Here is a 26,313-nt window from a genome sequence, read left to right on the forward strand (position 1 = left end):
CTTAAACCAGAACTAATACACTTTTAGAATAACAGACACTGAGCCCTCAATCAGCAGTTCCCAACTTAGAAGGATGTAAGCTACCTGTCCTGCCACCACAGTGCAGGCCACAAACCTTCCTAATGTAAAACAACTGGTCTGAAGCCCAAGTGCTTAATCCAAAAGACTTAGAATGATAGCTACACTTTAATCAAGTTACTACCAAGCAGTAATAAATACAATTGAATACTTTAAAGAATGCCTGGATTAGTGCTCAAGTTATACAAACAAAGCTAGATTCAGCAGGCCTAGATCTAGTCTATGCTACAGCAAACAAGGTGTACCAATTTCAGTAAGAAGTAGTTCAAATATGCAGGCACTATAAGCCTTTAACCAGAAATTCCCAGCTGAGAAGGGCAGAGTCCAGCCTCTCCTCCCACAAGAGTGCAGACCATGAACCCTTCTAATGTAAAATAACTGGCCTGAAAGCCCAAGTGCTAAAACCAGAACTAATACACTTTTAGAATAACAGACACTGAGCCCTCAATCATGAGTTCCCAACCTAGAAGGATGTAAGCTACCTGTTCTGCCACCACAGTGCAGACCACAAACCTTAATGTAAAACAACTGGTCTGAAGCCCAAGTGCTTAAACTAAAAGGCTTAGAATGAGATACACCAAGCAGTAATAAATACAATTGAGTACTTTTAAGATGACGCAAAAGCAAAATAAAGTAGGAAGAAACACAAATACAGTAAAAGCAGATAATTTTTTTTTCAGAAAAGTAGCAAAAACAGTAGTAAAAACAATTCACATGCAGTGTAAGCTGGCACACTTGAGTATGTAGCAATATTAGTCCACACACAGTTTGAAAAAATGTAATTAAATTAAAAAGGACTAAAAGCAAGTGCAGAAAGGGTTTATTAGGTAGAATGCGGTAAAGAGATGGGACTGGGGGAGTGTCCTAGATCAAATCTACAGTGGGGCGGGCACTGCAAAAGCCACCAAATTTAAACTACAACCAAGAACAGGGATGGGGGGGACCAGTTTCAACAGAGATGTGAGGAATCAGAGTGCAAATTATAAAACCAAAAAAAATATATACTGATCTCTGTATATTTGCATAACAGTAAGACAACAGATATCTAAGCAACAATTTAGCTCTATAATACAGAATAATACAGAAAAATATACTCAGCTCTATATATTTGCAGATAGTCTTGTAAGGCTGTCTCTCAACACACAGGTTCCACTTTAAAATGTTAAAAGAAGCAAAAGCAAAATAAGCTAATAAAGTAGGAAGAAACACAAATACAGTAAGGCAGATGAAGTGCAAAAAATTATTTATTTATTTTTTTGAGATGGAGGAAACAGAGCAGATTAAGATACTATAGCTTGCCCACTAGGCTGAGATCTGGACCCTATAGCTGTGCCAGTGGGGAGTATTATTGGGGATCTGGAGAGCGAGGGAGAGACCAGCCATGGACTGACTGTGATCTCTGTGTGCTCTTAAGGGAAATTGCACCTTACTGTGTATATTTGTTATCCTTTCCTCATATATGAGACACCCCTCACTGATGTTAGTGGTGAGGATTGAGGATCCTTGATTGCTGGGTCAGGGCACAGGCAGCACATATTAATTGTTTGGCAGTGGTGGGATATCCATATCACATATTAATTGGTGGCAAATACTAATTGGCTTGTAGTGGTGTGGATAGAGTGAATTCCTGTAGCTTGTTTACAGTGAGCTCTGAAGGTGTTTTATACTCTAAATCAGCCACGCAGTGAATACTCAGAGTTTAGATCACAATTGTTTAATTTCTTTTGTTAGCTTAGTTAGTCAGGGTGAGCAGGCAGCATGTCAGAAGAGGAGTATGGAAAGCTGACAAGGAGCCAGCTGGCGGAGATGTGCCAGGCTAGGGGACTGGTGCATGGAAACCTGACTAAGGCAGACCTGATTGCAGCCTTCATTACAACTGCATCAGAAAACAGCAACCAGGAGGACAATCAGACTGACAGTGGAGATATAATACCCTCGGAGAATGGACAGTTCAATCTTTCTGCAGAGGACTTAAAAATCCATCTGGAGCTAAAGAGACTTGAGTTGGAGACCAGGCATGTGGAAATAGAAGCAACTGAGAGACTGAGGTGTCTAGAGAGTGAGGACAATGAGAGACTGTGATGTTTGCAGGCTGAGGACAATGAGAAACTGCTACATCTGGAAGCTGAGGAAAAGGAGAGGTAGAGACAGCAGGAGAAGGAGATGCTGACTCTTCAGCAGAGTCATGGAGGTAATGGAGAAGGGAGTAACCGGATTCCAGAAGCAACAAAGGTCAGTAAATTTCTTCCGCAGTTTAAAGAGGGGGATAAGTTTGATAGTTTCATTCATATGTTTGAGAGGGTATGCAAACAGTATGGTGTTGACCAAAGACTCGGAGTACAGTTCCCAACCCCCTTACTCCATGGTAAAACTGTAACTGTTTTGTCAAAAATGTCTGACGTTGCATGTTTTGATTATACTGCTGTTAAAAAGCACTTGTTGTTAGAATTGTTTAAGCTAACACCTGGAACATATAGGAAAAAGTTTTGTGAATATAGATGCAAGGCAGATGAAAGTGTGTGTGAATATGTTGCTAAACTGGGCACTTATTTCCGTAGGTGGGTGAGTGGATGTCAGGTCACCACTTTTGAAGGGCTGGCAGACCTTTTGGTGAGGGAACAAGCCCATAGCACTTTGTCTGGGGACATGAGGGTCTGGTTAGCTGATAGACAATGTGCTACTTCAGATGAGTTGGGGAAGAAGGGAGGTTTATACCTGGCAAGCAGGGCAGCCCTGCACAGGAACGAGACCATCAGTACTGCTCATGGGTCTAAGGGAACCCATGGTGGGCAGCACAGACTGCTCCAACAGAATCTGCCAGTAGCAGGGGAAGCCACTAGTCCAGGTACATGTCCAGGAGCTAAGGTTAAATGTTTTGAAAGCAACCAGTGGGGCCATGTGGCATACAGGTGTCCATGGAGGCAAGGTGGGGAACAAAAGGTGAGGGAGCCAGTAAGTGGGAAAGACAAAATGCCAATAGTAGGTTGTCTTGGGACAACAAGGGTACCAAACTACCACCAGAGGTTATATCCTATTGTAGTGAATGGCAAAGAAGTCATTGCCAAGAGAGACACAGCCTCATATATAACCATTGTAAAGCCTGCAATGGTTACAGGGGAGCACTACTTGCCTGGACAGTCTACTCCAGTCAGGGCTTTAGGAGGGATCCCATTCCAAGTATCTTTGGCTAAGGTCCACCTGGACTGGGAGGGTGGAAAAGGAAGCCAACAAATAGGTGCATTTGAGGATATACCTGCAGATGTCCTGATAGGGAATGATTTTGCTAGTGCAGTACCCTGTGTTTGTGCAGTTACATGCAGTCAGGCTTGGAGACAAGCAGGTAAGTCTGGTAGCCTGGGGGAGACCCAGACAGACTGCATACTCGCAGCCAGGACTGGTGAGGTGATTACTTCAGGGGGACTGAAGGTGAGCCACAGCTGCTTGGGGGTACTGATGGTCCCTTGGACAGAGTGACTGCAAAGGTAGAGATGAGTAGTAGTACCCAGGCTGACAGTGAGGCACCACTGTCAGAGGATGCCAGATGTCCTGTGGAAGGGGATCTGGGAAGGGTTACAAGGAGAGAGTTGAGACAGGCTCAGTTCTCTGACCCTACATTGCAAGGCCTGTGGCAGGTAGCTAGGGAGTCACCTGATTCTCAAGGAAAGGGGGGATCTGTATACTGGGACAAAGGGTTACTATACAGAGAGTGGACCCCTGAGGGAGGGCTAGAAGGTGTGAGAGTACAGCATTTGTTAGTGTCTAGAGCCTACCATCTGGCGCTTCTAACCATAGCCCATGATATTCCCTTTGCAGGTCATATGGGCATAAAACATACAAAGAGGCATATTATGCAGAACTTCTATTGTTCTGGAATTTCCAAAAATGTAACAGGGTACTGCAGGTCCTGTGAGCAGTGCTGAAATGTAGGCAAGGCAGGAGACAAGGTGAGAACTCCTTTGATGCCTTTGCCTGTGATTGAGGAGCCATTTCAGAGGGTAGCTATGGATATTGTGGGTCCTTTGAGTACCCCAAGTTCCACAGGGAAAAAGTATATGCTAGTGGTAGTGGATTATGGTACACGATACCCTGAGGCAGTGGCTTTGTCCTCCATTGAGGCAGAGAAGGTGGCAAATGCTTTGTTAGAGATTTTCAGTAGGGTAGGTTTCCCAAAAGAAATACTGGCTGACAGAGGTGCCAATTTCATGTCAGACCTGCTGGCTTGTCTGTGGAAGTCCTGTGGGGTGAAGCACATGAAGACCACCCCCTACCATCCCCAGAGTAATGGTCTTGTTGAGAGGTTAAACTCTACAATCAAGTCCATGCTACAGGCATTTGCAGAACAGTTTAAGAGGGAGTGGGACAGATATTTGCCCCATCTGTTGTTTGCTTACAGAGAAGTTCCCCAGGAATCCACAGGTTTTTCACCCTTTGAGTTGCTGTATGGGCATAGGGTGAGGGGACCTCTAGATTTAATTTGAGATGAGTGGAAAGGTGAGTGCAAGTCTTACAAAGGGTCTGTTGTGGCATACATCCTAAACCTCAGGACAAGGCTCAGGGAACTCATGGGCTAGGCTCAGGAGAACTTGGCAGAAGCCCAACAACAGAAAAAGGTGTGGTATGACAGTATTGCTCGAGGTAGAGAGTATGCTGTTGGGCAGCAGGTAATGATTCTCATTCTTGTCAGACACAACAAACTGCAAGCAGCTTGGGAGGTACCCTACAAGGTGCTAAGAAAGGTAAGTGATGTTAACTACATGGTGGAACTGCTAGGCAGACTGCAGGGGTACAAATTGTAGCATGTTAAAATGATGAAACCTTACCATGATAGGGAGGCTCTTGTGCTGAGCATTTGCAGTGGATTGCAGGAGGAGTTTGAAGGATATCTGGGGACTGATCTCCTCAGTGAGGCTTGGGCTGACACCTCAATGGAAGGGGTAGCAATGTCCCAGCTGCTATCTCCTACCCAGGTTCAAGAAATCTGAGCAGTATTACAAGAATTTGGGGACATGTTCACTGGGAAACCAAGGTGCACCCACCTGGGGCAGCACCAGGTGGACACAGGACCCCAAAGCCTATTAGGCAGGCCCCTTATATAGTGCCTGAGAGAGTCAAACAGACTCTGAGGGACGAGGTACAGGAGATGTTGTAACTAGGGGTGATTCAAGAGTCCAAGAGTCCCTGGGCCACCCAGTGGTGCTGCTGCCAAAGAAGGATGGCAGCACCAGCTTCTGTGTGGACTACAGGAAATTAAATAGTTACACAGAGTCAGATGCTTACCCCATGCCTAGGACAGATGAGGCCCTAGAGCAGCTGGGTGGGGCTAAGTATCTTACAACCATTGATCTTACCAAGGGTTACTGGCAGTTGCCCTTGACTCCCAGTGCTAGAGAGAAGTCAGCCTTTGTGACTCATTTTGGCATGTATGTGTTCACCAAGATGCCCTTTGGGATGAAGAATGCCCCAGCACCTTTCCATAGGCTGGTAGATCATATCCTAGCAGGAGCAGGAGGGTTTGCCTTGCTTACCTAGATGATATTACCATCTACAGCCATTCATGTCCAGAGCACCTTCAGCATGTCAGGGAGGTGCTGGGCAGACTAAAGAAGGCAGGGTTGACCATTAAGCCGAGAAAATATCAGGTGGGTATGGCAGAGGTCTCCTACCTAGGACATAGAGTGGGGAGTGGTAAGATAAGACCAGAACCTGCCAAATTGGAATGCATTCAGGCATGGCCTGCACCTGTTACTAAAATGCAGGTGAGGGCATTCTTAGGGACAGCAGGGTAGTACAGAAAGTTTGTCCCCAGTTATAGTACCATAGCTGCTCCCCTCACAGACCTGACAAGGAAGAACAGGCCAGATAAGATAGTGTGGACTCCAGCATGTGAGCAGGCATTCCAGATGCTTAAATAAGCTTTGGGAGGACCCCCTGTGTTAGCCAGTCCAGATTGCAGCAAAATATTTGTTGTGCAGGTGGATGCTTTGAACCATGGGGTGGGGGCTGTACTTAGCCAGATTTTGTCAGAGGGAGAAGAGCACCCAGTGGTTTATCTCAGTCATAGGCTCCAACCCAGGGAGGAATGCTATGCAGATGTAGAAAAGGAATGTCTAGCCATAGTGTGGGCACTGCAGAAACTTCAGCCTTATCTGTATGGAAGGAAATTCACTGTTATGACAGATCACATCCCCCTAACATGGTTAAACAGAGCCAGCCAGCAAAATGCCAAGTTGCTAAGATGGAGCCCTGGGTTGCAGGCATATGATATGTCCATGCAGCACCACAGTGGGATTAGCAATGCCAATGCAGATGGGCTTTCAAGGGTAAGGTATACTCAGATAGACCTACCTCCCTCAAGCAGCATTTCTCAAGGGTCACAGTTCGGGGGGGGGGGATGTGAAGGCTGCCACCTAGCCAGATAGAATTTTGGAGATAATTCTGTCATCTGTAAATATTAATGTAAACCACAGGCTTGTGTCTTAAATGGTAAAAATAGTGTTATATGTGGAACTGAAAAAAATGTAACAACAGTGCACTCTGCTGACCAAGTAAAGCATGTTGTGACCCTTTGATGTAAACACAGCTCCAGCCAGTCTAGACGAAGTAATTCTTGCTATTGTTTTAAGGCTAGAGTTAATGGCCAGAATTTGCATGCATAAATGTCCTTTATTGCCCTGGTTTCTGCCCAGAGGTGAAGAATGTAAATGTAGTTTATGTTAGCCTGGGAACCCAGGGAAGTGTGAAGAATAATGTAATGTGAACCAGGAATGTGATTTTAAAAACAGAGAGAATCAGAGAGCATTAAGGATTTTTGTCTTGACCATCCAACTCACCAGCACTGTCTTGCTCTATATGTAAGTTTATCTTAGATTTGTGTTTTCTCTTAGAAATAGCTAGAAGCTAGAAAGATTAGACTTAAGTGTTTTTCTGTGATGTCAGAACCGTACTACTGAATTATTTTAAGTATTTCTCTGTGATCTCTGAACTCTTGACTAGCACTGTGTAGTAAAAAAGTATTGTCTTGTGTTTTTACTATTTGTTATTAAATATATTTAAACTCTTTCAACTGTGTCTGTTTTTGTAGAGATAATTTAAGCTCTTTAGAGTACTTGCATGCCTTTGGTAAAATTTTACAAAGCCACTCCCATAGCTTTCGCGCTGGGCTATACTACGAATTGTATAATAATATTGCACAATAATAATTGGACACCCTTTTAAGGGCCTTTGAGTAGCTGATAAATATTAGTGGGTGGTGGCAGCTGGTACTACCGTATATTCTGGGAAAAAAGGGGGACAGCTGGAGAACCTGTGCCAGCCTTTCCAGGAGTGTCTGTGTGGTTGTATAAACTCTTCTCAAGGTGTGTGTGTGTGTGTGTGTGTGTGTGTGTGTGTGTGTGTGTGAGCTACCTGGACAGGGACCCACGAAGCACTGGTTGGACAGCAAGGGTGTTGGAGGTTTTAGCTTGCCCACTAGGCTGAGATCTGGACACTATAGCTGTGCCAGTGGGGAGTCTTATTGTGGACCTGGAGATTGAGGGTGCGACCAGTCCCAGACTGACTGTGATCTCTGTGTGCTCTTAAGGAAAATTGCACCTCACTGTGTGTATTTGTTATCCTTTCCTCCTATATGAGATGTCCATCACTGGTGTTAGTGGTTAGGATTGAGGCTGCATGATTGCTGGGCCAGGGTAAGGACGTCACAGGGGGTATGTTTGATTAGTGATAGGTTCATAGGTTAGTACTAAGCTAACTGCCCTTGTGAGCCATTTTAAGCCTAGCCAATTATCTCTTGTGAGACTCAAACCCTGAACCTTGCGTTTGTCAGGCAAACACCTTAACCATCAGGCCACCCTCCCAACCCTGTGGGGAGTCTTATTGTGGACCTGGAGATCGAGGGTGCAACCAGCCCCGGACTGACTGTGATCTCTGTGTGCTCTTAAGGGAAATTGCACATCACTGTGTGTATTTGTTATCCTTTCCTCCTATATGAGACGTCCATTACTGGTGTGTGGCGAATTGATTCTAGTTTGACTTCCAAGATGTGTTGCATTTGTGAGTTAGTCTTGGAGTCTTGTTTCAAGAGCTCTTGCCTAAAATCCTAAAGTTTATTAAAAGTAAGAAAACAAAATACAAAGTTTAGATTGCTTCAGCATTCTGTGTGACCTAAATGGCTTGTTGTAACCTGTCACCTTACTGGGGAAAGGCTTTAAGAGGTGGATGGGGGTGTTTAGTTTCCAAGGTGTTGTATGACCCAAGTTCCAGTTTCTAATATGTTCTCCAACATCCAAAATCTGCAGTTGCCTGGATATCTATTACAAATATAAATCCTTGGACAATGATGTTCCCTAAATGTAAGAAAAGGTGCTTGACATGTACATTAAACAAGTCTGCAAACTGAATTGAAACTACAGAGTAGTGCTTTTTTATTTACTGCTATAATACTCTATCTAAACTCCAACTTTTTTTTTTAGCAAAATTAATTTTGTGTGGATATTTGAGTACTACTGCCTACCACTGGGATAGCCTGAAACTCCCCTTTATGGAGGTGGGGGGGGGTGGTGGCTTGAACTTAATTGCTGCTACTCATGTCATGGATGTTATGAATACTTTATTCATACTGGATGGCTGGAATTAGCACAATTTTATGGGGGTCTCTTTCCTCTCTAGCCACCTGTGGCTAGTGGCTTTCTGGTGATCTAAAACAGTCATGATTGAGGTGGAGTAAAGGTAAAGCTTGAAGGTGGTGGTTGCCTAAACAGAGGCATACAGTTTGCATTTTGAGTTCTCCCCTCCGTCTTGTGGACAATGGGCTTTATATTCAAACATTTTGGTATACTGGGTCTTCCCAATCCCCTACCACTGAGAACAATGTTTTGTGATGGCTAATTTCATTAGGTAAATGGTTTATTTTTTGGGATCCTGAGCTGGAATATTTTGCCTTGTACTCAAGCTACAGGCAGTAGGCTGTTATAACATGCAGGTTTGACTTAGAAACATAAGCACTAATGCATGTGACCAGTTTATTTTCATGTTGATTATTAATGACTAATAAATATATACACTTGTGCTAAAGCACATGTGTAATGGTGTTTGAAAAATGGAAATTCTACCCTTTGTATGGGTAGATAGCCAGTTGGCCATGATAAAACTAGCCATGCACCAATAGCCTGTTCAGCAGAAAAAAGCTGTTCAGGAATTAATACTATTTGCACCCACACCCCCAGTGATATTTGGTGATTTCTGTAGTGCCTCTATGAACGGCCACTGCCTACCAAAGAGCTTACTAGGCAGGTAGGGAATAGAAGCAGTCAGGCCTCCGTATCACATGACTACCTACAGGCAATGTAGAGTTTCTAGTCAGTGCACCACATGCCTCTTGGTGTGTGGGAAGAAACTGGAGTATATGGAGAAAAGTGTTTTGTTTGTATGGAGGGTATGCAAACTTGACAAAGAAGGCACCTCAGATGAGAATGGAACCAGTGCACCATTCATTTCCCCACACCTTTTGAAAATAAGGAAAATATCTTTGCTAAAGGTTGGAAGCTAATAGCTCTCCCTTTTTTAAGGGAGGTGTCTGTTTTCTTATGGATGTTTCTGTAATGGATGAACTGAACTTTGTACTGTTCTAGGCTTGGGACTGTTGATGTTTAACCTCCCTGACTAAAACATTATACAACTTTAAGGTCCATCTAAATATCTACCAGAAGCCAGCAACGGCAACTGCTTTCATATTGCTAGCTATGTAGCTGAACAAACTCAGACTCCTGATCTACATAAATATGAAGACAAGCATAAATAGCACTGTTTGCCCAAGCACACATTACTGGATGCTAGAATGTCTAATCTCTGAATGTGTTGCAAATATCTGCAAATTCTAATTTTGCAATTGTACGAGTCTCAAGACCTTCAATAGATGAGGCATGTACTGGTAACATTTCTAACTTCTGCACTGTAAAATCATCTACTGGTTTGTGAATGCTTCTTTTAATAAACACTAGTAGAGCTAATAGACCAGTGGCTTGTCTCCTTTACTTCCGTCTTTAATTCTAACATTCCTAAAGGTGCAATATGTACCTACAAACTGAGGTACTAGTCTGTCTATTTTCACTAGAGCAAGGCTTGGCAAGCTGTAGCATGTCAAGGTATTCTATCCTCGATGGATATTTAGCCAACTGACATTATTGGCACACTTGGTATACTGTATATGGCTTTATCAAAGCTCAACTCTAACACTTGGCACTCTTGGTATGTTTATGGCTGTATCAAAGCTCAACTCTAACACAGGTTTTCTGACTGCCTTCACCTCTGTGGGTGAAGGGATGTGCAGCTATGACTGAGAAAGTCAACAAAAGTACAGTTAAGTTCAGTGATACTGTACTTCTCAACCTGTATTGGGAGGGTGGCCTAATGGAATTGGGAGGGTGGCCTAATGGTTAAGGTATTTGCCTTACAAACACAAGGTGCAGGGTTTGAGTCTCACAAGGGATAATTGGCTAGGCTTTAAATGGCTCTCAAGGGCAGTTAGCTTAGTACTAATCTATGAACCTATGTTGACACAAGAAATCTGGACAAAGCCTAAAACAATGGGGAAACAAAGGCCCAAAAATATTTCAGTAGCAGGACAGTCGAAACTAAGTCAGATGCTCAGAGGCACAAACTGCAATAGGCACTCTTTTATAAAGAACAAGCCTTTGTATAGCACCGTTAGGCTTCTGTGCACACATTCTGGGCTTCTGGGCACACTTATTTTCGGGTTTGTTTTTACAAGCAATTTATGGAATTATCAGATGTCTGACAAATGCCTGTTTTTTCCATGGTGCCTTATGAAAGAACCTATATTTCAGCCTGTTTAGAGGGGTATCAAACTAACCTTGGTGGCAAAATAAACCAGAAATGGCTAGAACTTGTAACCAGTTGCGATATAACTTCAGTACTGCTCCATGCAATTAATGCATCCCTTCCTTACAGAAGAGTTGAAACATGGTTATCCTGCATTTGTGCTTGGTCTGCTAATGGTTTCACCACTCTAAAAACAAATCACCCAGGAATGGTCAGTGGAGATCAGTGCTCCAACTTGTTTAACAGATACAGAAAGTACCCTTTTCATTGTCATGTCTTTATTGTGGTAAATTGTCTAAAAAGTCCTGATAAAGGAGCATTTTTAGACTTGGACAGAGATTAGTGAAAACCTTGCTGCAAAGGTTCTGCCCTATGTAAACTAATGAAGTATTCCTGTACTCGTAACTATTTTGGGGCAATAACAGCATCCTTGTTTGAATAGTTTCTTTCAACTTAAACTGTGTGGGCATATTGGCTGAAGTACTACAAAGTTAAACACTAATTCCTGGAATGGAACTTGAAAGCAACTGAGGGACTGAAAGGCTTTTGATTTCTGAGTAGTGGGCATACCTCTTAACTGTCCAAATTTTTGGCTCATTTTTGGTCTGTTCCTCATAAAATTTGTGATTTTGTGGCAAATCACTGGGATAATCTGAGGATTTAAGTCAATAATGACAGACATTTGAATTTCAGACTTCAAATCTTTCAAAATGTATGTTAAAACAAAACCATGTTACTAACAACTTTCTAAGTTTATAAGAGCTATATTTAAACTCTGTCTCTATTTCTAGGCCTTTGTCGGGCTTTGTCCATATTTCTTGCACTAAGAGGGTGAGAGGTATCAAGTGGGTCTGCTTGAGTTGACCCTACTATACAGAGATCTAATTTAGTAAATGGCTAGTCTTGACAAGGAAGCAAAGTTTCACTAAAACATGGTCACTTAAGTTGTGTGAAGCAGATAACCTGGTCTCCATATTAATATCTTGGGAGTGTTTGACCACAAGTCATAGGATTGGGACATTAGATGCTAAAGTGTGGCGGCTGTCTGTACGTTTCCTGCTACAATCGTAATCTGTTTTAGAAATTGTGGTTGAGTTATTTGCCCTGGCTTCCCCCACCTTTGAATAGAAAGGTTGCTAAATACTTTTTAAAGATATGCCAACAAGACTTGATACTAAAATTCCAGTAAAACTTTTCACCTCCAGCAGCAGTCACACAATTTCAAGAACTCTAGCATGCCAGGAAAGTCTCAGTTAACTTTAAGGTTGTAGATGCTGAAAAAAAATATTTTTCTTTCTTTTCTGAAGGAATGTCACCATTGAAGAAAATGTCCAAAAGTAGACCAGACAAACTCTGTACTACTCTATTTGTTATACTTTATTTATCTCAGAACAAATTATTGCCAAACAGTTAATTCTGTCAGAGCTATTTCAATTCTTTTATAACACAGCTAGACAGATGAATAGACTTAGTCTAAGACGTCACCCCTGAATGAAACATACTGTCCAGTTTATATACTCTTTTCAACCAATGTTATTTTAAATGTCCTTGTGACTTGTTCTTCTGGTTTCTGTCTGTGTCATGAAAAAGTCCATGGTTATTTTATGCCCTTTTTTGGTTCTCGCTGCATCTGAAGACTTTACAAAAGTCTCAACACATCATCTTTGTGTCACTTGACCTGTCTGCATTTTATTTATTTAATTTTGCATCTGAAAGCCAAGAAAGTAAACTTCCATTTTTTCTATAACAGGATGCATTTACAGTATTGCCCACAGCTATATGTTATTAATATCTAAGCTGAACATAACTGTTCTTGCAAAGCAAGCATATTATTTTGAAAACTGCTGTTTGGCCTTGCACATTTCCTTTCATTGTACACACAGTATATTGGGGAAAAGCATTTTAATTTACACAATATCTATCAATTCCCACTTTGTTATTTAAGACCCATGAAAATTGTAAGACAATTTACAACAGAACATGATCTTTAGTACTTTGAATCCCTTGGTCTGTTGCAATGTACGAATCCCTTGCATTCAATGCTATTTCTTTAAAGAATGTTACATTACCAACAACTGTTACTTGATTAATACTTTTATTAACACAAATCTTATAATGACGATAAGAGCAATTAATGCGGAAGTTGTAGTACCCCACCATAGACACATAGCCATTATTACTTCGCTATTTTTAACTGTTTTTATGCTTCCTTAAACAAGTTGTCAGTATTGCAGTTACACACAAGCATTTTAAAATCTTGTCAAGTTAACCCTTGCTTTACAAGGCAAAACCTTGTATTAGAAACAAGCATATTTCTTTTGCATTGCATAATTTCATTATTGCTTTGGGAAAAGAATATTTAAAAAAAAAAGCAATTTACAGGAAAATGTGATCCTCTGTACTTAATAGCCTTTCTTCATTGTCAACAAAAGTTACTTGCTTGACAGTTTTATAACACATCTCTTCTGCAGTGGCGACTGGTGACTTCAAATTAAAGGGGGTCTGCAGGAGAGAGCTGAAAGGGTGGGGCCAATGGGAAGGGGTGTGACCAACTAGAAAAGGGTGGGACTATGCTCAAAAACCACAACAACTGGAACTTTAATTAAATACGCTGCCCTGGGTGCTAAACTGTCATTACGAGACTCCAATCAAGACAAAATGAAGCATAGAAGAAAAAAATATTTCAATGCATTGGCTACATGACAACTTACTTAATATCTAGATGGAAACACAAAGGTTGTGAGGCATGAAAAAATAAATTGCTTTTTAAATACATTACTGAAATGCCAGTCAAAATCAAATATAAAATAAAACAAGCAGCACTCAGCTCAAACCACTTCTCCTTGCACTGCAGTTCTAATTATAATTTATATTCAGCTTTATAAAATTACCAGACAACATGCTGAAAGTAGCAATCTCTGTGATACCCCCACTTGTAAAAATGTTTCTTATCCAAAAAAGACCTGCTGCCTGACAACAACTATCTACTTGTTTCATGGGGAACACGTGATCAAAGTAAAAAATGAAATGCAAATAAGAAACAAGCTCAAGATAAATTGCTTAAAGGATTACTGCACAAGTTATGGACCACACATGATAGAGTGGCATTCTGTTTAGTTTACGGGTAAAGCCTGCAAAGATAACTGCAAGTCTCCAACAAATGTAATGAGCTTCTGAAAATACTGTAATCCTGTCCTTTATTTCAAATGCTGTCATATGCATTTCAATACCTAAGGCTTATACGTTATCTAGTTATGTAAATATTCTCTGCATGGCAACAATGAAAAGGCTTTCAATGTTGGTAATTCTTTAACAGTATGCTTATTAAATATAAAATGCTTATAAAAATGAATATAAATCTTACAATCTCCGACAAGCTTACCTGATGGTCAATAAAGCATTGCTACTTTAATACATAGCAACAGGGCACTGCAACAGCATGCATTTTCTGAATGATAAAAAGCATAAATCAACAGTATAAAACTAGGACAGAAAACCAGAACATTCTGCAAAATTAAGGACAGATGAAAAGCCACGGTCGTACTTGTGGTCTACCTTGGATGGGGGATACTCTGCATATTTACACTGCATAACTGCTCCTTGCCTTACCTGGACACATCCAGAGCCACTACAATGGGGAGTGGGGTGCAGCAAGTAGGTCAAAGTTTGAAATGTCTCTGGCTGATGGTGATGGCTCTGACACTCATACCTCTCAACCTCAGAGCAAGAAATCTGGACAAAGCCATACATAGAAGTGGGACACAGGTCCAAAAATAAAGACAATGTTTAAATATTGCTCTTATAAACTTAGAAAGATAATAGAATAGTAGTAGGTCTTGCATTAGTATGAATTTTCTGAAGGGTATGCAATCTGAAACTCAAATGTCTGCCATTATTTTCTAACTTCAGTCTTTAATGATTTGCTACTAATTTTCCAGAAAACCACAATTTTATGAAAAACAGACCAAAAATGTTATGCAAAAATATAAAATTGCCACACAATACAGCTGGGAACCTGTCAAAGAAGAGACACCTATTTAAGATTAGTACTGTTAACTTGAGCAGCTGACAAAATAAGATCATCTACATGCATTTCTGAAATAAAAGTAATCTATAACTCTAATCATTACAGTTATTTATAATTGTAAACCCTCCACGTTTTCTTCCAAAATTGCCATGTTGCAGAGGGTTATTAGGGGGAGAGCAACATTTTGAGCCAAAATTGCGGACAGTTGAGAGGTTTAGATTGTCTTAATTCTATAAAGCAATTTATATGTACGTACCTCTCAACCTCTTAATGCAGGAAATCTGGACAAGGCCAAATATATTGGGGGAACATGCAAACAGTACTAAACATTGCTCTTGTATAAACTTAAGACTGTTGACAGAATAACAGGTCTTGCTTTAGCATGCATTTTTCTGAAGGTTATGACGTCTGAAACTCAATGTCTGTCATTATTTAGTGACTTCATTCCTAAATGATTTGGCATAAAACCACAAATTTTATGAGGAACAAACCAAAAATAAGAAGCAAAAATCTATTCATTCTGCAAAATTCTGGACAGTTGAGAGGTATAGTTTAGCCGGGGCTGTCTGGGTTTGCTGCCCTTCCCCCCCTCACAAAATCATGGTCGAATGGAGCATCCCCCCTGCAGCCATTCCAATGTCCCATTCCTTGGTTATTTCTCCCCATTTGCCATAAACACTGTAATGTGCATACTACTTTACTTCTGTGATGATATGGATTTCATTTGAAAGTTTTATTTTACAGCATAAACCCTAATAGATATCTGCTAAACAAAGCAATGCAGTGTCACAATGAAAATAGACTTAGCATTAAAACTTCTCTGCCCTTGAACAGCACTGAAACCCACATTCAAAGAAAATACATATTGGCAGTGGCAGATAAAGATTAATTTTGGGCTGTTTTCAAATCATAGGCCCCTTGAACATGAAACATACACATGCTCTTTGATACACCTTCCTGACTGTATAAAATTATATTCCTTGTACAATACAGTACAGTTGTTAGACGGCATTTTAAATTTATTGTTTTGAACATTTTTCCAGTAAACAATGAAACAAAATGCATGCACCAATAATGACAAAACTGCCCAATTCAGAACATTTCCATCATAAAATTCTACTCAAACTTCAACAGTCCACCAGTATCAGTAAATATGCACGATCTCTGAAGAAGTAAAAGTCATCTAAATAATTCCACATTAAAGAAATCTGTTAACTAACGAAGAGGTTACTGCTAGCAAACCACTTTATATGTCATTGTTTCATCTACAAATAAAGTGCCTGTTGCCCTTGAGGAATAAATTGCTTATGTTGCATTAAAAAAATTATAATGCTAGTAATATCGCAATAGGGAATGGATAGCAAACTGATAACAGGTTCATAGTTACTAGGTATCTTCACCAAAGAGGACTGCAACATCCATCCCCTTTACAACAGAGTACAGTATCAGCAATGGATCTACCAACTGTGGGAGCAGAACCCACAGCCTTCTGAATCAAAAGGAAGTACACTACCTGTTGTGCTATTTACAATGTAAGCAGACTCGGTATAAGCAGCACTAAACTTTTGTTCCCTTGCTGCTCTCAGCTCCTTGTAAAATCTACTCGACACTCAGCTGTATCTCTGAACTTTGCAGCACAAGAAATCTGGACAAAGCCAAAATTTATTTGGGTGGGGGACAAAAGCCCAAAAACCAGGGACACATTTTAAACATTGCTTGTATAATGTTGGAAAGTTGCTAGAATAAAATGCTGTGTTACCACCATACATTTCACTGCCAAGTATTAAACCCAGGTCCCTGTGCAAAACAGCCAGAGCAACATGCCACTATGCCAAATCATCTATTTTTTTTTAAAAAAAGGAAGACTGAAACTTAAATGGCTACCATTTAGTGAATTCAGTTCTCACCATAGCTGTCAACATCTTAGCACAAACCACCCGAACAAAGCCAATAATGGGGGAATACAACCCCCAAACATATTCAGTGAGTTCAGTTATCACCATAGCTCTCAACCTTGGCATAAAAAAACTGGACGAAGTCAATAATGGGGGAATACAGTCCAAATATCCACTGAGAACACCAGAGCAAACCCACACAAACACAGGGAGGACATGCAGACTCCACACAGAAGGCACCCCAGCCAAGAATCAAACCAGACAACCCATAGCTGTAAGACAACACTGCACCACTTCACTACTGTCTGTTTTAAGTAACAAAAATACAGAAAAAACACAGATTTTATGAGGAACAGAACAGATATGAGGCGAAAATCTGCAAATGTTTTAGAAATGGTGGTGGGTAGGGAATTCAGGCTCTTGCCACTTGGGCCCAAGGTACAGGGTTCAAGCGTTATTCTCTACCCACCACCATGAAGCAACTGGGGCATTACACACAAACACACACTGCAGTGATCTCCACCTACCTGTCTCAGTCCTCCTGTGGTCTTCTGCGATCCTGTGCCTGCCTGATCAGTCCTCCTGTGGTCTCCTGCGAGATGTAAGGAGGCTGGAGCCTCCTGCTATTGGTCCAGCCTGTGGGCGATGCAGTCCACTGACCTTCTAGTTTGTGCGGTCGTCACCGCACAGATTTCTGGGTTGGAAGGGTGGAGTTTCCTGCCTTCCCTATCTGGACTGCCTAACTGAGCAGTCTGGAGCTCAGAATGCCTGAGCATGCATGCTGGGAGTTCTGGTCTGCTTAACACAGCAGTCAGGAACTAAGCATGCATGTGCAGAGTCCGGGAGCTATTTTTTTATTTTTATATGTTCTACGGTGGGAGATATTTTTTATTTTTATATGTTCTACGGTGGGGGGACTTACAGATGGGGACCCATTTTCCAAGTGGGAGGGCTGCAGTCCCGCAGTCCTATAGCATGAGCCGCCCCTGCTCTTCTGTTATATCTGAGATAGCTGCATTTGCTATCAACTTTGTAACTTTCTATATTGCCTTAGTGGCACCATACCAGTGAAAAATTTAGCTTTTGAAATTAACACCATTTCCTATGTCCAGCTGTTTTAATCTTTCCCTATTTTTTATCATGAACCTCCCTCTTTTTCTGGTGATTTTTTTACCATGTCCTCTGGTAATATGTGAGTATTTTTTATTATTGGAACTGCATACTCTATGTAACAGAATTTCTTCTCTTTCATTTCTTCCTTAAAAGAAGTATTATGTGTTAACTCCCATGCTGTTTTTATTTTATACTCAAGCTTTTTTACATGACCATAGTTCTTTTGAAAACAGTATCCCTTTTCCTATTTTTATCAACTGTCAATTTTTTTTTTATGGTTGATTGTTTTACAACTCTACTTTTATAAGATTTTTTAAACATAAAACCTGTATGTGTAACCTCTACAGGGACTGCATGTAATGGCATTTTCCCTCTGTAAGGAATGTGGCTAAAAACCCAACAATTTGACTTGTCACATGCCTTTGCAAACAAATTTTGCATCTCCAAAATATATTGAAATCAGGTATCCGATCATGATATCCCTGTTCTCATGATTTATTATATCTGAGTATCTCCAAATGTTTTCTTTGCAACTGTTTTATTTGCATAGATTGCCTTGTTCTGTTTATAGATTGCTATTATAGAAACAAATTTAAACTTTTGTAAGACTGTTAACAGACTGTTACTGTACTGATACTGTTTGATTGTTATTAACTTACACTGATTTTTATGAACCAACATGGTGTGCTGCTTTTGCTTGGATTTTTATTAGCTGAAAAATGCTATTTGTAATGACTCTGTACTTTACTACCTGTACGTATTGCTGTGTATTATTACCTGGATGGCAGTTACACCAGTTTGACTAATGATGTTTTTGCTGTACTAGTTTGTTTATAAGACTGTTTGCTGTTATGTTGTGTCTTTTGGCTTTTCCCGGTTAGGGGTCGCCACAGCGGAACTCCGGTCCGCTAATGATTTGCAGTAGATTTTTACGTGCCGAGTTGCCGGCCCTGATGCACAACTTCAATGAAGGTACGCCCATGCACACGTCTCCACACAGAAGACGCTCTAGCTGAGAATCAAACAGGACAACGTCTTACTGTGAGGCAACAATGCTACCGCAGCACCACCACTGCGGTAAGACTGTTTGCTGTTATATTTTATGTAATACATTCTTTTGAAACTATGACATTACAGTCACTGTTTTTTACCAATATTGATCCTGTTTGCTGTATGCATAAGCTGCCTTTGCAGACATACTGTACTTTTAATGTGGGGGGGGGTTGACCCTCTCTTGTTACTATAGAACCTTTCGTCATTTAGGATTTGTCATAGGTACTGCCTTAAATGTTACTCCATTTCCAGACGTAGATGTGGACTTATATACCCAACATTTAATTGCATTGTTTAGTTTTGCATATACCATTTGCACTACTGTAAATGTATTTATTGTATTTGTATTAACTTTAACTTTACACTGTATCTGTATTAACTTTACTTTAAATCTGTATGGCTGTAGGTTATGTCTGTGTTTATTCTGAATCTGTTCTGGCTTATTAAACTAGTAAAATATTTTTTTGTCTTTTACTGTCCCCTTTGTTTAATTAACATTGAGTTTTGTATACTAACATTGTCTTCCATTGCTTTAAACGATCCTTGTACTTTGCTGCCAACTGATAACCTGTATTTTGTTAATTTATTGGTTTAATGCCTATTACCTGCCATGATCTGGCATTTTATAGGATATACTTTATTTTGTATATATCCCCCTGTGTTTGTTCCTGTGACTGATTGTCCCTTAATGTATTTTTTTATCTTGATTTTTTCCCTAGTTTTGGGGTTTGAAGAAACACTATTATCTGCATAGATACCTTTTTCTATTTGACTTTTTCTTCATCTTTTGTAATATGGACAATTCTGTTTAATGTGACCTGTTTTCTTACAAGTAAAACATATCACCTGTTTTTATGAACTTTGTTGTGTATCTGTCTGTCTGTAACCCCGGTGGAGCAGAAGCTGCTCATGTTCCCCCTGTGTTTACATCCCCTTCCTTTCACCATGTAGTCTACACGCTGTTTTTGTACATTTGCTATTTGATTTGCAATACTGCATACTTTTTTTAACTGTTTAGCACCCTGGCTTAATCTTTGAGTCTGTATCTGTCTGTCAGGCAGAAACTGATTTTAAAGCTGCATATGCATTTTGCAGAATGTCATTAGCTGTCTGACAGAATTGCTTTAATATAACATCTTGCCTGACCAAACATTATTTTGTTTTTTTCTGTCATGCTATTTAGACTGTCTGTAAAACAGTTATGTGAGTCTAGACACTCACCTGTTTTAGCTGCTTGGTTTGCTTTGCCATTTGCCAAAGCATTTACTGGGGCCTTTCCTGTATATTTTTTATGTGCTTTGATTCTAACAATACTAAACTTTCCCTGTACATCATTTTGGGAATTAATGCCCATAACTCTGGTACTGGAGCATGTTTTAGGGGTTTGCCAACACTGTTGCTGATTCCCCTTTCCCCTTCTGACTTAAACTGGCATGTGTAAATGCAAAAAAAAAAGCTTAATAAAGCATTATTTGAAATGGACCACACATTTTGTCAACCATTGTTTAAATGCCAACATATATCTTGCCACTGAGGCAGAGTCTGTAATAAACAAGACTATTGAGATATATCAGCAGGAGAAATAACTGTCATTTCTGCTGAACCCTGCCCAATGTAAACCTTGCTGGGCTTCTTCTAACTGTCTTGTCAGATTAACCTCTGTAGTTTGTGCCCTTAGTAAATGTTGTTGGGCTCTGTCTGATTGTTAAGTTAAACCAGAAATGTCATTAAGTAAGTCTGAATGCTATGCTGACTCTGCTTCTCTAAATGGCATTACTGTCCCCTACTACTGTCTCTAGGGAAATTTTGAAAAGCTGTGAAAACCTTTTCTCCAAAAGGTTAATATTGATAGTACACTGTACTATGTTAGAACTTTTTATGTTTGTGCATTTGCAATATTTACCATAAATAACATTTTTATGCAGTCTATTACATTACTAACAATAATTGCATATACTTGTACTGTATGAGATTTAGGTGACAGCAGAAGGTACATTTAACTGTTGTATATGTGAAGAACTAACAACGCTAGAATCAAACAGATTCTTTATCAGAATAGGATATATCTTATGGTATGGCTTACATACTAGACTCCTGTGATTATCAGAATAGGATATATCTTATGGTATGGCTTACATACTAGACTCCGGTGACAAGACAGACAGAAGTTAGGAAAGTTACTTCCACATGTACATTTTGTGTGTGGATTATAGGCATTTATACATTTACAAACACAACTGTTATCTAATGTCTGAACATCAAACATTTCAGATTTACATTTCATGTCTAACACAGAAGGTTTAAACCATGTAAATTTATATATACAATATGTGGGCACTGTAAAGTTAACTGTCTGTACTTGCATCCATGTTATAAATGTGAGGAAAGTACCGTAATTTATGCAGAAGACAAGCAGGTGATCAGGCTGAAGTTAATCTGAAAAAGGACGGTGTTTGTCTACAGACGAATTGTAGGTGGTCCGACGCAGGACAGCTTCCACGGCGGTGCTCTGTGTCCACCAACGAACTACTGGAACTGGAACTGTATCTATGTTAAAACACTGGAACTGTCAGTCTGTTGAATTAACTTAGTAAGTAGTAGGGCCCCTCTGTAATATTAACTGCTGGTAACAGATATATGGTCACAGCCACTGGCCAAGGCTCGCCACTGTAAAATGTTCAAAACTGACCAGACAAACTCCGTACTACTGTATTTGTTATACTTTATTTGTCTCAGAACAAATTCTTGTCAAACAGTTAATTCTTTCAGAGCTATTTCTGGAGCATTTCTCCCCGGGCCTCCGCTGAAAACAGGATCTGTGGAACCTAGTCAGACTTTCCCATTCAACAAATGTTAAATAAATAAATAAATAAAAATAAACAAATATTTCAATTCTTATTATAACACAGCTAGACAGATGATGATACTGATGCACTCTCAGTAAAAATGTCACTGAATGAAAAGCAAGCATTGTGCACTTTATATACTTTAAACACTGTTATCTTTGATAAATGGAAAGTCCCTGTAATGCAATGCACATGTTATTTTGGATGCAAATGTCATGCAAAGCTAATTTAAACATCATGCAAAGCTCATGTTATTTTTCTCATTTCTGTTATGACAAAATCATGTTATTTTTAAGATAAAACTGTCCCTGTGGTTCCAACGTCTCATTTTTTTCATTGCCAAAATGCTATTTTCAATATAAAAAAGTTCCTGTGATGCAACTGTCTCTTTCCAAAGTGCTGATATGCAAAAATCCATATTATTTTTGAGAAGCAACAGTCCATGTGATACAAACGTCATTGCCGAAGTGTTATTTTCGATATGGAAAATTTTCCTGTAATGCAGCTGTCTCTTTCTGTTGCTAATATGCAAAAGTTCATGTTATTTTAGATGAAGCAGTCTCTGTAATGTACAAACAATGATACGTCCTTATTTTATAACAGGACGCCATAAGCCCACAGCTATATGTTATTAATATCTATACTAGACATGTCTAATATATCAACAGCTAACTGTTCTTGCAAAGCAAGCTATATTATTTTGAAGACTTGCTGTTCAGCCTTGCATAGTTTTCTTTTCTGCACACACAGTATTTTTGGGAAAAGCATTTTAATTTACACAATATCTATCAGATGTGCTTGAGATTTTTTTTAAATTAAACTAACAGGTGAACTGTTTATGCTTCTCTCTAGGAACAATGTCCATCAATAAGATTCATTTCCGTGAAATTCTGGACTCTCGTGGTAACCCCACAGTGGAAGCTGACTTGTACACTGACAAAGGTGAGTTGACAAAGGTTGTGTGGATCACAATGCTTTACACCATCTGTATCCCTTTCATCAGTCCTGCCTTATTGGTAATACCACTCTTCTAGATAAAGGCTTACTAGCCAGTGAAGTCTTAACACAAGTTATGTAAATGCCATTTTATTACTAATTAAGATTTGTAAAATAATTTTAATTTTGTTGTGTATCTTTATTTCTGTAAGCTCCCTTTGGCCTCTTCAGAAAACTGGCTACTCATTCAGGCTTGCCAGTCAACTTGGCAGCTGTCAGTAAACCCCTCTATAGGCAACACTTATTTGTTCTGCCTTTTAAAATGTTTGCAATGCCAGCCATTTGGAAATAAGCCTAATATTCTAGAAGTTCATGGCTGATGGATAAACCTAAAATCTTGAATTGTATAACTACTTTAGTTCTAAGAGTAGAACATAATATAGACCACAACTGAAGTCTGTGGGAGAGGTGGTCTATAAACAGATAAGGTAGGCATAAGTTGGTTGTCTTTTAAAATGGGACATATTCTTTGACTGCTGCATTAAACACCTTAAGCTTAAGGGTATATGGACCTTGTAGGAACAATGTACTATGCCATTGAACTAAAGCTGCATTATAAACTTAATGTGCAGAGATTCATAGATTCATAGAACAAGTCTGGAAAATTTGCTGTGCCACCCTGGTTCACATGTGGTAAGCTGGATCTTTGCTGTCTCGGGTATAGGCAAAATGTAGCAGCAAGGGATCCCACACTTAGAATATGGTTGAGGTGTGAGGTCCCCTCCCCTCATCAAAGTCTGGAAGTCTTGCCTACTTCTGGAAGCAAGGTTATGCCTAAACATCAGTTTCATGTCCTCATTCTAAAAGCGATCAAAGACCATAGTAATAACCTCAGCTGTAGTTTGGTTACTAACCTAGCCAGTGGATACATGAAATCCCAGACAACATGGAGACAAAAGAACTAACATTCTTTCTCTTTAGGTCTCTTCCGAGCAGCTGTCCCTAGTGGTGCATCAACCGGCATCTATGAAGCCCTTGAACAAAGAGATGGAGACGAGGCTCAGTACTTGGGTAAAGGTAAGACTTAATTGCTTTAAACTGGCTTGGTATGTAGCAGGGTTAGAGGCTTGCTGGTTGGTAGAATTGGCTCTGTTATTGCTATTTGAATACATTTCAAGAAATGCTATGGCTGACAAGCAACTGTAGTTTTGGTTGTAACAATGTCACTTTCTCCCAGCTTTAATGGCAGAGGAACTCCCAAACATGACCAAGGTGATCTGAGTACAGTCAGATTTGTATGCCTGCTGGAAATGGTTGTGTAAAAAGTGACATGGCTATGACAACTTGCACCCCCACAGGATGCCTATGGCATGCCTCCATGATTTCTCTAGACACCAGACTGCAGACAAGAAATGCCCATTTTCAGATGCCAGTATAATGGGAGCTTAAATCACTGAAAGCCACTGACTTTGATGCCAATTGCATGCTAAACCGTGGATATATTGCCTGACTGCCCACCCCCCCCTTAGCTGACTCCCATCCTATTTAAGTGGACCAGTTAGTTGAAAGGGTTGGATGACCCATGGGTAGTGGGGACAACAAAAACTAATTTTGACACTTGTAAAATGCAACTTTTACTATAGGCTTATTGGACACAATTGTTTCTACTTGTTTGCAGGTGTCACAAAGGCAAATGAGCACAATAACAAACCAATTGCACCAGCCCTTATTGAAAACGTAAGTCCAAAAGGTACCACGATCTTGGCCTGGGAAGACTAAAAATGCCTTATAGCACCTGTAATAATTGTAAAATTATCCATATTTTTCCTGTCTTTTACCACAGAAAGTGTGTTATGGAACAGACCGAGACAGACAAGATCATGCTAGAACTTGATGGAACAGAAAATAAATGTAAGAATTTTCATGTTTGGTTATTCACAAGGCTTTCTTAGTGTATTGGCATAATAAATCCATATTTCTTTTTCAGCAAAATTTGGTGCAAGTGCTGTCTTGGGAGTGTCATTAGCTGTCTGCAAAGCTGGTGCTGCTGAGAAAGGTGTCCCACTGTACCGTCATATTGCTGACTTGGCTGGCAATGAAGACCTTGTACTTCCTGTAAGACTTTTCAGTAGTAAATCTTGGTTCAAAGCACACTGGTTTTGGTTGACTGGTTTCCACATGAAATGAGGAAAGTGGAGCTTGAGGTAGGATATGGGTGTCTCTTAAGTGTTCAGAATAACAGCTGCTTCTGAACTTAAATGACAGCACCAGATGTGACTTTAGCACCACAAAAACAGCTAGAGATGGGTCATTGACTTGTCTTCACACTGCCTTTTGACAGTTGGAGAGGTTAAAGGCATACATCTTAACTGTCCAGACCAAAACTGAGGCAAAACTGTTCCTTGCTGGCAAATGACAGAAGTCACTAAAACATACGTTTTGATCTTCAGACTTCATAATCCTTTAGCTTTAGTATTTGTGTTCTGATCTCTTACTCTCTGCTTAATGTAGAAAGTTGCTAATGTTTAAAATCTGCCTATTTTGGCCTCTGTCATTCCCCCTGTTTTAGTCTTTGCACAGATTTCTTGCTTTAAGGGGTTGATGGGTGTAGCTAAAGGTGTGGGTCTTGGAGGTTACTGCCCTGATCTTGGGAGAGAGTTTGGGATTATTGGGGGGGGGGGCAGGCTGGGAGCATTTATACAAGGACAAATGAGTAGTAAATGGGCACAGGGAATAGCCCAGATCAGACAACTCAGTATTATGGTTCTTGTGGCTGAACAGAGTCCAGAGGGAAAGACAGAGGGCTTATAAATGTGTAAGTTAACACTTGTGTGTTTTGTTTTTAGGCCTTTAATGTAATCAGTGGAGGTTCCCATGCTGGCAACATGCTAGCTATGCAGGAGTTCATGATCCTACCAGTAGGGGCATCCAGCTTTAAGGAAGCCATGCGCATTGGTGCAGAGGTCTACCACAACCTGAAGAATGTAATCAAGGAGAAGTATGGAAAGGATGCCACTAATGTGGGTGACGAGGGCACAACCTGAAGAATGTAATCAAGGAGAAGTATGGAAAGGATGCCACTAATGTGGGTGATCCAGCTTTAAGGAAGCCATACGCATTGGTGCGTAGAGGTCTACCACACCTGAAGGATGTAATCAAGGAGAAGTATTGAAAGAATGCCACTAATGTGGGTGATGAGGGTACAGCCTGAAGAATGTAATCAAGGAGAAGTATGGAAAGGATGCCACTAATGTGGGTGACAAGGGTGGCTTTGCACCCAACATCTTGGAAAACCATGAAGGTAGTGCTTGACACTTCTAATTTTTTCTACGAGCTTGTAAAGTTGAATTTAAAATTGTACTTGTGATGAGATCTGAAGTTGGGTTCTGTGCCCAACCTAGAACTGGGAGGTATGAAACTTAGGCTGGGTTGGGGCTCCAAAATAACTTTATGTAATGTTGACTCTTGGTATTGCATGTCTGCATATGTCCTGGGGTAAAAGTACAGTATGGGAGCTTATGTAAACACT

At 40.2% G+C, this 26,313-nt stretch overlaps 1 protein-coding gene across 2 annotated transcripts in view; it reads left to right on the forward strand.

Moving 5' to 3' along the window:
- The first annotated feature begins 22,705 nt into the window (after positions 1–22,705).
- Positions 22,706–26,313, forward strand: part of LOC122802478 (enolase-like) — a 28,564-nt gene continuing 24,956 nt past the window's right edge. Inside the window, exons 1-7 of one of the 2 annotated variants that reach the window (XM_044072124.1) lie at positions 22,706–22,790; positions 23,766–23,861; positions 24,463–24,521; positions 24,632–24,695; positions 24,772–24,899; positions 25,631–25,768; positions 25,998–26,085. In XM_044072124.1, coding sequence (XP_043928059.1) covers positions 22,706–22,790; positions 23,766–23,861; positions 24,463–24,521; positions 24,632–24,695; positions 24,772–24,899; positions 25,631–25,768; positions 25,998–26,085 — 658 coding nt within the window. The remainder of the gene's footprint in view (positions 22,791–23,765; positions 23,862–24,462; positions 24,522–24,631; positions 24,696–24,771; positions 24,900–25,630; positions 25,769–25,997; positions 26,086–26,313) is intronic. The other variant, XM_044072125.1, reaches the window with a different exon arrangement.

The sequence above is a fragment of the Protopterus annectens genome, chromosome 5.part0, assembly GCF_019279795.1.
Source record: "Protopterus annectens isolate FY-2018-M chromosome 5.part0, PAN1.0, whole genome shotgun sequence".
NCBI lineage: Eukaryota > Metazoa > Chordata > Ceratodontiformes > Protopteridae > Protopterus > Protopterus annectens.